Source organism: Dipodomys merriami, unplaced genomic scaffold (genome assembly GCF_024711535.1).
Source record: "Dipodomys merriami isolate MVZ:Mamm:240054 unplaced genomic scaffold, mDipMer1.0.p SCAF_71, whole genome shotgun sequence".
Classification (NCBI taxonomy): Eukaryota; Metazoa; Chordata; class Mammalia; order Rodentia; family Heteromyidae; genus Dipodomys; species Dipodomys merriami.
The window spans coordinates 3641721-3654302 of record NW_027206302.1 but is presented as its reverse complement, the minus strand read 5'-3'; the positions used below and the strand labels follow the sequence as shown (position 1 = coordinate 3654302).

General features: G+C 44.8%; 1 protein-coding gene across 4 annotated transcripts in view; it reads left to right on the top strand.

Annotated features, from left to right (window-relative positions):
- The window catches only part of Dlgap3 (DLG associated protein 3), a 72826-nt gene that overhangs the window by 26838 nt on the left and 33406 nt on the right, over positions 1 to 12582 (top strand). For all 4 annotated transcript variants that reach the window (XM_070008962.1, XM_070008964.1, XM_070008965.1 and 1 more), the window contains 2 exons: positions 2821 to 3026; positions 3345 to 3417. In XM_070008962.1, coding sequence (XP_069865063.1) covers positions 2821 to 3026; positions 3345 to 3417 — 279 coding nt within the window. The remainder of the gene's footprint in view (positions 1 to 2820; positions 3027 to 3344; positions 3418 to 12582) is intronic.

The following is a 12582-nucleotide window of genomic DNA, read 5'->3' as shown; positions in this document are numbered from 1 at the left end:
CTTTGCCAGCCTTGGAGTTTTGCCACCATTTTCCTTTCTCAGCTGCTTCTCCAGGGCTGACTTGACCTCCCTGGGGGCTTCCTTTTTAACATGCATCTCACAGTGTCCTGCAGAGGAGCAAGTTGCTCTGCAGTAGCTGTGGAGTGGGAGCCCTGCAGCGTGGCACCGCATGTCCTGGCTGTCCCATCTGCTGGCGTGCCCACTGTTCCTGTCTGTAGAGTTTGGGGCATAGGGGATGATGGTCCTCTTAGGATCAGAAAGTCTGAGCCCATTTTGGAGAAAATGAGGGGGCTGTAGGAACCTCCCAGATGGCCTGGTGCTCCCTCGCACAAAAGCAGGGGAAGCTGGCCCCATCCACTGTGGTAGACTTCCAACCCCTTTACAGATGCAATGTCTCTCACAGAGACAGCAGCCCTCTCTCATACCTTTTCTGATCCCTTCTTTACTCATGGGGTTCTTGTTCCCTGGATCCCTGTTCTTGGATCCCTGGCTACTTGCAGAGCTCGGGAGCTCGGTTCCTCCCTGAGGTCTCTTCACTCATTTCCTGTTCTCATAGTATTCCCTGTCCATTCTCTAGCCTCACCTTGCTTTTGAACTGTATGTTCTCCTGAGCTTTGCATTCCCTCTCCCTCTTCTTCTCCCTCTCTCTCTCCCCTCCTCTCTGAGATACCCTTGTCCTCTTCTTTCCAACAACATTTTAAAATCTTCACTGCCTCCCCAACCCTCTCTTTTGCTTTCATTTATACCTTATCCTTCATAGTGTAGGTGACCATCATGGGCTCCCTCAGAGATCAAGCCAGGACTCGCGTCTTAGGCTGACCTCTCCACCAGGGCTTGCAGATTTCCTCACCTCTAATTGCCGTTACTAGCTCACAGACGAGGAAAATGACGTGTGTGTGTGTGTGTGTGTGTGTGTGTGTGTGTGTGTGTGTGTGTGTGTGTGTGTGTGTGTGTGTGTGTGTGTGTGTGTGTGAGAAACCAAGGCTTGAACTCAGTGCCTTGAGCTGTCATTTAGCTTTTTCTCTTAAGGCTGATGCTCTACCACTTGAGCCACAACTCTATTTCTAGCTTTTTGATGGTTAATTGGAGATAGAGTCTCACAGACTTTCTTGCCCAGCCTGGCTTTAATCCTTGATCCTCAGATCTTAGCTTCCTGAGTAGCTAGGATTATAAGTGTGAACCATTGGTGATCAACTGAAAAGTTGATTTTATCCTAAAACATCTTTCCTCACCCTCACCCCTTCTACTTCCTGTCTTCTCTTCTTTCCCAGTTTCTTAGAGCACAGACTTTTCTCTTTACTTTCCTTCACTTACCTCCTCCAGTTTGCCTAAAACTTCCACAACCCCATTCTCTAGAGCACACTGGCACTGCTCAAGTGGTCATCAGTGTCCTCTGGAGAGCTGTCTCCAGAGAGTGTCCCCTTCAATGGCTGTAATAAGAGGTAATATTTATGGATTGCTTTCTATGTTCTGGACCCTGAATTGGCTTACTTACCTGTGCCACCAATCCTCTAGTGTGGTATAATTACCATTGCCAACTCACAGACAGGGAATCAGGTACTTAGCACTTAATCGGTTTTGTCCAGGTTTACCTGTTAGCAAGTCATGGCACCAGAATTTGCACAGGGATCTCCTAACTCCTGAGCCCAAGTCACTAACCTCTGAGCGCACTGTGGCATTTGACATAATCGACTCCTTTTATTCTTGAAACGTCTCCTGTTTTTGTGACATGGCATTCTCCTGACTTCCCTCCTACCCCTCTGCCCACTCCTTCTCAGGTGTCTTCACAGGCTTCTCTTCTTTGCAGTCCCTTTTTAAATGTCAGCCAATCTCTCTTAGATCTCTCTTCTCTTCCCTGGATTGCCTATAGATCACTCCTATTGATCCATCTACCATCCATGACTCCCACATGACTCCCATGACTCCCAGCCTCGATCTCCCCACAATCAGATATCCAACCATCAGCTCAGCAATTCTATGTCAAACTCAAGGTGCTCAGACATGAACCTATCATCTCTCCTCAAATCTGTTTCTCGGGGTTCTGTGGCTCTGTGAACGACAAGCACCCGCCTCAGGTCCTCAGCCATCAGCCTCACAGTCATCCTCAACTCCTCCCCACCACCTCTTCCTTCTCCCACAGCTAATCAGGCTGGCTGTGCTCCTTAACACCTCTCATCTCCATCTCCTCCTCTTCCCCTCATTGTCATTGTCTTAATTTAGGCCTCTGCATCCTTTGCTTGGATAGCAACCTCAGCTCCTAATTGGTCTCCCTCCCGCCACTTGAACCCCTGCCCTGCTCCTGGCCCTCCATTATCTAGCCAGCTTCTGTCTGGACTGTTGAGAGCTCCTTCCTAACATGATGTGTTCCTTGCCTAATGCTCTCTGTGGCTCCTCAAGGGATGGGAGATAGTGGGGGGTGGGGGTCAGAGGATGTAGGATGTAAACAGGCTAAAAGGATTGAGGGAGAAGCAGGGGTAAAAGGTGACTGAGGTCAGGTGATGCTTCCCTGATGGGAATGTGATTGACACAGGTCACTTAGACCTCTGATCTTCAGCCTCCTGGTACCTGGCATGTCAAAACACTAGCTGTTCTAGGTGGCCCTCAATTAAGTGGCAAAGGTCCTGGGAGGATGATGCAGCATCTCTTGTAAGGGAGATCTCAGTGGACAGCCTGAGAGACACTTCCTCTCCCAGTTCTCCGCTGCCTGTTCCTGAGTGTGGTCTGTTCCAGCCCGAGAGAGCACCTCCCACTGGCAGTGGGCAAGAGGATCCTGAGCTCGAGATTGACATGTCTGAGAGACAGAGGCCCTTGTCCCTGCAGGTGCCACAAGACGACTGGGGGGGTTACCCCACGGGTGGCAAGGATGGGGAGATCCCCTGCCGCAGGATGCGGAGCGGCAGCTACATCAAAGCCATGGGGGATGAGGAGAGCGGAGACTCGGATGGCAGCCCCAAGACGTCTCCCAAAGCACTCGCCCGGCGCTTTGCCTCCCGCCGCTCCTCCAGTGTGGACACAGCTAGAATCAAGTAAGAACTGGGGGTGGCGGAAGGGGTGGTGGGTGGTGACCAGGGATAAGGGTCAGGAAGCTAATACTGGGCTTCTGCAGAGCTGAGTGTGGAGTGGGCTCCAGCTGGGTAGTCCTGCTTAGGGTTCAACTGGGGTGTCTCACTCTGCCTCATGGAAAGGGCTGGGTATACCCCTGCCACAGTTCCTGCATAAGTGTCTTTGGGGAAGGAATCCCTGCCCAGACTTGCCTGGGCTTTTCAAAGAACTGAATGTCAGAGGCCTTCTCCCCATCCTCCTAACAGACCCCCCAATCTGACTGGCATTTTGGCCTTTTCCAGCTGCTGTGTCCCACCCCGGATCCATCCTCGGAGCTCCATCCCTGGCTATAGCCGTTCCCTCACCACTGGACAGGTAGGAGGAGGCCCAGTACACCTGGAGGGAAGAGTGGGAAAGGGGATTCTGTTCCACATTCAGCCTACCTCTCTGTGTCCCTGGAGAGAAGTCAGGTGTGGTTCTGGGGAGACCCAGAAACCTGCCTTGGGACCTAGTGCTGCCTCAGACTGGGAAGCCCCTGGGAATCACATCTTTGAAACCCACAAGATGTCTTTGAGAAGATGACCTTGCAAGGAAGGACAGGCCTAACTGCTCTGTGCCCACCCCATGCAAAGGGTATGATTGATGGGTACAAATGGCATAGAGGCCAAGCTCAGTCTTCGAGACCATCTGGGCCTGAGTTCTGTTTGTCTTTTGGGACCACAAGCAAGAGACCCTATCTCTCAATGCCTCTGAGTTCTCGTCTTCAAAACGACAGTAGTAGTGATAGCTAGCTGTCAGATAGTTGGTGAACGTTCAGTGAAATATAGTATTCCTACATAAGTATCCAAATTGATATTTTATAAAGATGAGTTTCTTACCTAAGTACAGACTTACCCCTGAATTTATAAAGGTGGTGGTAGTTTAGTAATTAAATACAGAATGTAAGGTTGAATTCCAGCTTAGATGACTACCCAGCTGAGTGACCTAGGGCAAGTTACTTGACTTTTTTGAGCCCCACTTTCCTTATTTAAAAATAGGCATCATAATAGTGTTCTTGGCACATAGCCAGCACTCAATAAAGGTTAGCTATTTTTACTGTTTGCTGGGGGAAAAGAAGCAATGCAAAAAAGCCTCCCTTAAGACTGTCCGCATTGGCCCCCATTGTTGGCAACAGCAGTCTCTCAGTATTTCTTTGTTACATCTCCGGAATCTGGGAATCTGATTGGCATGGCTGTCTTTTCACATCAGGCCAGCCTGCGCTGCTAAACCCACTAGTTAATGCTTAGGCTTGTATCCCTCGACCCATTGGCAGCATCTAACACTGTCAATAGATCTCCTTCCTTCCTGAAACACTTTTGGGGATAACAGTGTCTCTAGATTCTCCCTTCCTCACCCATCCCTTCTTTTCTACTGTGTCTTGGGTACTTGAAAGCTCCCCGGGATTTCAGTACCGGAGTTTTCCAGGGCTCAGTCCCTAGACTGCTTTCTACGCCCACTGCTTAGGTGATCTCATCCAGGCTCATAGCTTTGAATATTACTGAGAGCCTGATGACTCCCGAATGCATAACTGCAGCCCAGCCCTCCTGTATATGGAACTGTGTGTTGAAATCTCACTCGCTCGTCCACTGGACATCTAGACCTTAATGTGCTCAGAAGTGAATTGATGAGCCCCCTCTTCCCCAAGTCCATGTTCCAGTCCCTGTCTTCTGATAATGACAACTTTATTCTTCTTGGACTTCCGGTCTAAAAGCCTGAAGTTAACATTCTCCTTTTCCTCTTTTTTTTTTTTTTTTTTTTTTGTTCATCGTGAGGCTTGAACTCTGGGACTGGGTGTTGTCCCTCAGCTCTTCAGCTCAAGGCAAGTGCTCTACTGCTTGAGCCATAGTGCCACGTCTGGTTTTCTGGTGGTTTATTGGAGATAAGCATCTCACAGACTTTCCTGCCTAGACTGGCTTTGAACCACGATCTCTCAGATCTCAGCCTCCTCAGTAGCTAGGATTACAGGTGTGAGCCTTCAATGCCTGGCTCCTTTTCCTTTTCTTAACCTTTTATATTTTTCTGTTAGGGATCAAATTCAGGAACTCGTACATGTTGAATATGTGATCTGCCACTGAGCTATACTCTCAGTCTATGAAGTTAGTCTGTCTCCTCTCTCTGTTTGTGTCTGTCTATGTCTGTCTGCCTTGTCTATCTGCCTGTCTGTCTGTCTTACCCCCACTCCCTCTCTGTTTTATCCCACATGCACTCTTTCAGCAAATTCTGTAGGTCTCACCTTCAAAACATATGTAGGATCCAACCACCCTCACTACCTCCACTGCAAGGCACCGTGTCCTTTTGTTTGGATGGTCTCACTGCCTTCCAGTTGGTCCTCTACATTCAGCCTGACTGCACTTCATCCTGTCAGGGTAGTCAGAGCGATCATTTAGAAATATAACTACATCATCCACTTTTCTGCTTAAAGTCTCCACCTAGCTCAGAGCAAGCATCAAGGGCTTTTTAGTCTGATTTGTAAGGTCCTACATGATATGACCAGTGCTACTTGTGAGTTCCTCTTCTTCGTCTCCTTCTGGCCTCACTAACCTCTCTTTGCTCTTCAGTCAGCACAAAGTGCTCCAGCCTTTCGACGTTTGCACTTTCCACAATCTCTGTTTGGATGTCTCATTCCCAAACATTCCCATGGACCAGTTCCTCACAGGTCTTTTCCCAAACACTCTAAAATTAAAATTTACCTCTCCCCAACATTTCCTATTCCTCTTCCTCCTCCTCTTCCTCCTCCTCGTCTTCTCTCCTCCTCCTACTTTACATTATCTAACAGCATATACAGTTGACATATTTCTCTGGGAGATGTGGCTTGGAATCCTGCTTTACAGAAGAAGAAAGAGATTTAAAGCACGGGAGATGTCCCTTTAGTATCTCCAATAATACTTTTCTCTCAGATGTGATTTTGTTTAGTATTTGGTAGAACATCTTTTTCCATCTTTGGAAAAAAAGGTTTTTTTGGTCTCCTATGTTTCAGGTATGTCTTTTTGTAAATAATTTATAAATTTGGTTTTATGTCTATTTGCTAATTTATCAAGTGTACATTTATATTTATTGTGATTGTTGATATGTTTGGATCTAGTTCTAGCATCTTATTTTGTGCCTTCTGTTTATCATGTTTTGTGCCATTTGGGTGATGCTTTTTCTACTCCTTTGCTGCCTTCTTTTGGGCTGATTGAGTTTTCTTTATTTTCCCTGCCAAATCCTGCCCTGGTTTGACAGTTATATATTCTATTTTGATCTTTATGGTTACTCATAATTTTAATGTGAGTACTTGACTTAGCAGCCTGAAGCTGACAGTTTTTCTATCCTCCCTTTGCATAAGGGAAAGATCTTGGGACACTTTAAATTTGATGATTTCTTTCCTTCCCTTTTTTTAATGCAACAAAAATTTGTTTTTGGATAAGAGCATGCCTAGCTCAGTGGTACAGTATTGGCCTGGTATGCCTGAGGCCCCAGGTTCCATCCTCAGGGCCACACAAAAAAATTTATTTTCTCACAATTCTGGATGCTAGAAATAAATTTGCCAGCTGGGATGGTTTCTTCCATGGAGTGACTTGTGTTTTCATATTGTTGTTCAAAGAACATGGCATATTAAATTTGATGAGATACAGTTCATCAAATGTTCTCTTCTTGACTGTGCTTTTGGTCTAAAATTTCAGAGAGGTTTGCCTACTCTAAGATCACAGAAAACTAGGAGCTGGGAAGGTGGCTCAGTGGTAGAGCACTTGCCTTGCATGCCCGAGGCCCTGGGTTCGATTCCTCAGCACCACATAAACAGAAAAAGCCTGAAGTGGTGCTGTGGCTCAAGTGGTAGAGCGCTAGACTTGAGCTGAAGAGCTGAGGGACAGTGCCCAGGCCCAGAGTTCAGGCCCATGACTGGACCCTCCCCTCCCCCCCCAAAAAAAGAAAACTAATACTAACTATGTTTTCATTTAGATACATAATCCGTTTTTAATTTTTTGGTATGGGTTTGAGATTTGAGTTAAGGGTTCAACTCCACCCTTTTGCATTTTCCCAGCATCATTTGTTGAAAGACTTTTTCTTTCCTCATTGAAATTTTTTGTCTCCGTTGTCAAGATTAATTTATCTAAATGCATATATAGTGATGTTTCAGATCTGTTCCATTGGTGTACATGAGTGTATTTATTCCATTACCACTTGCTTACTTATGGTAACTTTGTAGTGAGAATAGATTTTTGGTAAATTTGGTGAGCATTGTTACTCTTTGTAAGAATTGTTTTATATTTCATTTTCATATAAAATTCAATTTTGAGGAAGCATGTTGAGAAGGTTAAAATATAGTTGAGAATTTGGAAATACATCGAAGTTATATATCAATTTATGGAGTACTGTAATGTATTTTTAAAATTTATTTTTGGTGTTGGTCTTGGGACTTGAACTCGGGGCCTGGGCACTATTCCTGAGTGTATTTTTGCTCAAGGCTAGTGTTCTACCATGTTAGCCACAGCTTTACTTCTGCCTTTTTGGTGGTTAATTGGAGATAAGATTCTCATGAACTTTCCTGTCTGAGCTGACTTTGAACTGTGATCCTCAGATCTAAGCTTTCTGAGTGGAAGCCATCAGCTCCTGGCTCCAGTTAGTTTTTATTATTGTTGTTACTTTTTATTTACTTACTTATTTTTATCCATGAATGGCACTTAAACTCATTATCTGATGTATTTAGTCATTGGTTGATGCTCTACTACCTCTATCATGCCTCCAAACCCCTATTGTTACTTATTACCCTGCTAGTACTAAATTATATATACTCCCGTCTTGTCCCTCTTTCTTGATCACGATAGCTTCTTATATCCATTCTTTACTCCTAAAGTATATAGTTTAGTAGCCTTTCAGGGACTGTTAGTAGCAGACTTTAATGAAAAATACATTTTACCCTCATCATTTGATATACTTTAGCTCATTGGGGGAATTCCAAGCCAACATTTATTCTCTCTTGGTGTTTTGAAGATATGTCTTTGTCACCTCTCTTCTATTGTCGCTTCTGAGAAGTCTGCCATCAAGCAGTTACCTTTGCAGGAGATTTTCATTCCCTCTTGGTTGCTGTTGAGATCCTATTTTGATTTGGATGTTCTACATTTTTTTTTGGGGGGGGGGGTCCGGTCATGGGGCCTGAGCGCTGTCCCTCAGCTCTTCAGCTCAAGGCTGGTGCTCTACCACTTGAGCCACAGTGCCACTTCCGGCTTTCTTCTTTTTGCTTATATGGTGCTGAGGAATTGAACCCAGGGCCTCGGGCATGCAAGGCAAGCGCTCTACCACTGAGCCACCTTCCCAGCCCCTGGATGTTCTACATTTTTACCACAGTATCTTGAGTGTGTGGCTCCTTGAGGGTTCATGTCTCATCAAATTTGGAAAATTCTCTCTGATTACTGTTTGAATGGAACATTGTTTTCTATTCTTCTGTTTTCAGCTCTTTGTTTATTTTTTTTGTGTGTGGTACTAGAATTTGAATTCAGGGCCATGAACTCATTAAGCAAGTGCTTAAACACCTGAGCCATATCTCCAGGCCCCATTTGTGTTTTGAATCTAGGTAGGTAGCAAATAATTGGGTCTTGCTTTTTTTTTTTTTTTTTTTGGCTGGTTGTAGGGCTTGAACTCAGGGGCTGGGCACTGTCCCTGAGTTTTTTCACTCAAGTCTAGTGCTTTACCACCATGAGCCACAGTGCCACTTCCAGTTTTCTGGTTGTTAATTGGAGATAAGAGTCTCACAGACTTTTCTGCCCAGGCTGGCTTCAAACTAATCCTCATATTTCAGCCTCCTGAGTAGGTAAGATTACAGGCTTGAGTCACTGGCACCCAGATTGATTTTTTTTTTTTGGGGTCCGGTCGTGGGGCCTGAACTCTGGGCCTGGGCGCTGTCCGTCAGCTCTTCAGCTCACGGCTAGCTCTCGACCACTTGAGCCACAGCGCCACTTCCGGCTTTTTTCTTTTTGCTTATGTGGTGCTGAGGAACCGAACCCAGGGCCTCGAGCATGCAAGGCAAGCGCTCTACCACTGAGCCACCTTCCCAGCCCCCAGATTGATTTAAAAAAAAATCTAATCGGAGAAGCCAGGCACCAGTGGCTGACACCTATAATCCTAGCTACTCAGGAGGCTGAGATCTGAGGATCACGGTTCAAAGCCAGACTGGGCAGGAAAGTTGTGAGACTCTTATCTCTAATAAACCACTCAGAAAACCGGAAGTGGTGCTGTGGCTCAAACAGTAGAGCACTGCCTTAAGCTGAAGATTCATGCAGGGACAGTGCCCATACCTGGAGTTCAAGCCCCAAGACTGACCAAAAAAAAAAAAAAAAATCAGAGTCTCTGCCTTTGAATGAAAATGTTTTTTCCATTTGCATTTAGGCAAATACTAATATAGTTGTGTAGTCTCCTATCTTTTTTGTTTATATGCTTATCTTTTTTTTTTGGGGGGGGGGGTCCGGTCGTGGGGCCTGAACTCTGGGCCTAGGCGCTGTCCCTCAGCTCTTCAGCTCAAGGCTAGCACTCTACCACTTGAGCCACAGCGCCACTTCCGGCTTTTTTCTTTTTTCTTATGTGGTGCTGAGGAATCGAACCCAGGGCCTCAGGCATGCAAGACAAGCGCTCTGCCACCGAGCCACCTTCCCAGCCCTATATGCTTATCTTTTACTGAACTCTTTTATGTTAAATAAATACTTTAATGAGCTTAAATAGGTAATTTTTTTACTGTACTATTTGATTTCTTTTCATAATAGTTGCACTAGGAGCCACAATGTATATCTTAGCTTATCAAAATAAGATTAATTCGGATAAATATAGAAGTATTGATACAGTATATCTTCCTTTTCTCCCCCTTTCTTTATCATATTATATAAATGATCTCTGACTAGATTATAAACCTGACCATTTGTCTAAACCAATAATGGTATAATATATATGTATATGTGTGTATATACATCTATCTATCTATATATATATAAATGCTTTGTCTTTCAAAGATGGTAAATAAGTGGAAAAACCGCTCAACTTTGTTGGTCCTGGGGCTTGAACTCAGGGCCTGGGTACCATCCCTGAACTCTTTTGTTCAAGGCTTGTGCTCTACCACTTAGAGTCATGGTGTCACTTCAGTTTTCTGGTAATTAATTAGAGACGAGTCTTATGGCCTTTCCTTCCCTGGGCTGGCTTTGAACTGTTATCTTCAGATCTCAGCCTTCTGAGTAGTTAGGATTACAGGTGTGAGCCATCAGTGCCTGGTTAGCTTTCAACATTTTGACTAAAATGTCTTTCTTAGTGTTTAACTTACTCTAGATTTATTGAACTTCTGTGATCTGTAGATAAATGTTTAGAAATCAAATTAAAGAAGAATTTAGTCATTATTACTTAAATATGTTTTCTCTTCCTTTCTTCCTCCTCATCCCATGTTCTCTTCACCCTTCTCTTCTTTACTGAGGCTCCCATTATGTATGTATTGGTATGTTTGATGTTGTCCCATTTATCTCTAAGGTTCTAATCATTCTATTTAATTCTCCCTCTCCCCCTCTCTCCATTTTTCAGATTGGATAATAAAATATTTTTATCCATTTCCAAGTTTACTGATCATTTCTTACATTGAGCCCGTCTGCTGATGTTTAAATTTTCTGTTTTCACTTTCCCACTCTAGAATATCCATTTGTTTCTCTTACAAAGTAAGTTAGATGTGTGGCACACACCTGTAATCATATTTGGGAAGCTGGGGCAAGAAGATCTAGATTTTTGAGGCCAGCTGGGGCTATGTAGTGAGATCCTTTCCACTAATTTCCACTTCTTCAATGTGGTTTGCATTCATGAAATGGTTATTGTCATGAGTGCCTTTAAATCTTCTAACATGGTTTCCATTAGCTCTTTGACTACGTTCATAATAGCTACTTTGTAGATTTTGCTTGATAAAACCAACATTTTCGGACATTCATACTTCTTTATTTGCATGACTCATAGGTTTTTAAATGCTGAACATTTTAGAGAACACATTGTAGTGACTCTGGATTCTTAATTTTTCCCTTCTGAAGATCATTATTGCTTTATTTGTTTGTTAATCCTTGGACTGAATTCTTGGACTCTGTCTTCCCCGTAATATACTTTTTTTTTTTTTGGTCATGGGGCTTGAACTCTGGGCCTGAACGCTGTCCCTCAGCTCTTCAGCTCAAGGCTAGCGCTCTATCACTTGAGCTACAGCACCACTTCCAGTTTTCTGGTGGTTTATTGGAGATAAGAATTTCACGGACTTTCCTGCCTGGGCTGGCTTTGAACAGGTGTGAGCCATCAGCGCCTGGCTTAATATACAGTCTTCTGATGTCTCCACTCAAGTTTTTTTTTTCTTATACTTTTTAAGCTTCATTTCTGAGAGATTGCTTCTGTGTCTGTATAGCTTAGTATTCAAAGGTTGATCAGAAGTTGTACTCAGAAAATTTGAGGCCTTAGCCAAGTGCTGGTGGCTCACGCCTGTCATCCTAGCTACTTAGGAGGCTGAGATCTGAGGATTGCAGTTCAGGAAAGTCTGTTACTCATATCTTCAGTTAACCACTAGAGAACTGGAAGTGGTGCTGTGGTAAAGAGTGGTAGAGTGTTAGCTTTGAGCAAAAGAGCTCAGAGACAGTGCCCAGGCCCTAAGTTCAAGCCCCACCACTGACGAAAAAAAAAAAATACTGAGGCCAGGAAGGCTTCCTCTCTCTTCCTCTGGTTCTGTGTGTGGCTTGGGAACAGAAAACATCTGCTGGTCTTCAGCCTTCCCTGGACTTTATTCATCATCCAGTTCTCTTGTGGCTCTTCAGCACATGAATATGGGTTCTACCAGCCAGGGATGTGTGGGTGGCTTGCATTGCTCTGTTCCTTCACCCAGCCTCCTTCCCAGGATGTATATAGAAGTTATCAAACCTCTTTGGTTGTTTCATTCCCAGGAATTCTCTGCTACAGACTTAGTGTCTCAGTTCCGTGTTTTCCCCACACAGTACTGAAACTCAACCCAACCAGGCTGCTGGCCCTCTCTTTTCTTGACGTTCCAGCTGGGTTTCAGGAGGCCTGGCCCTTGGGCAAAGGGAAGAGCCTCAGGCAAGGGTACCGCAGAGTCCCACTGTGCTTACTCAAGTGTTACTGATTTTCATGGTAGTTGTCTCTTTTTCTGTGCCTTTGATCAATTTTCAGAGTGATCAAGTTTCTCTAGCTGCTGCTGCTGCTGCTGCCTCCTCCTCCTCCTCCTCCTCCTCCTCCTCCTCCTCCTCCTTCTTCTCCTCCTCCTTCTTCTCCTCCTCCTCCTCCTCCTCCTCCTCCTCCTCCTCCTCCTCCTCCTCCTCCTCCTCCTCCTTCTTCTCCTTCTCCTCTTCCTCTTCCTCCTCCTCCTCCTCCTCCTCCTCCTCCTCCTCTTCCTCCTCCTCCTCCTCTTCTACTTTGCCTCCTCCTCCTCCTCCTCCTCCTCTCATCTGGAAAATTATCTAGTGTCATTATCTCTTTAAATATTGCCTTTCTCTCATATTCTGCATAATCTCTCCA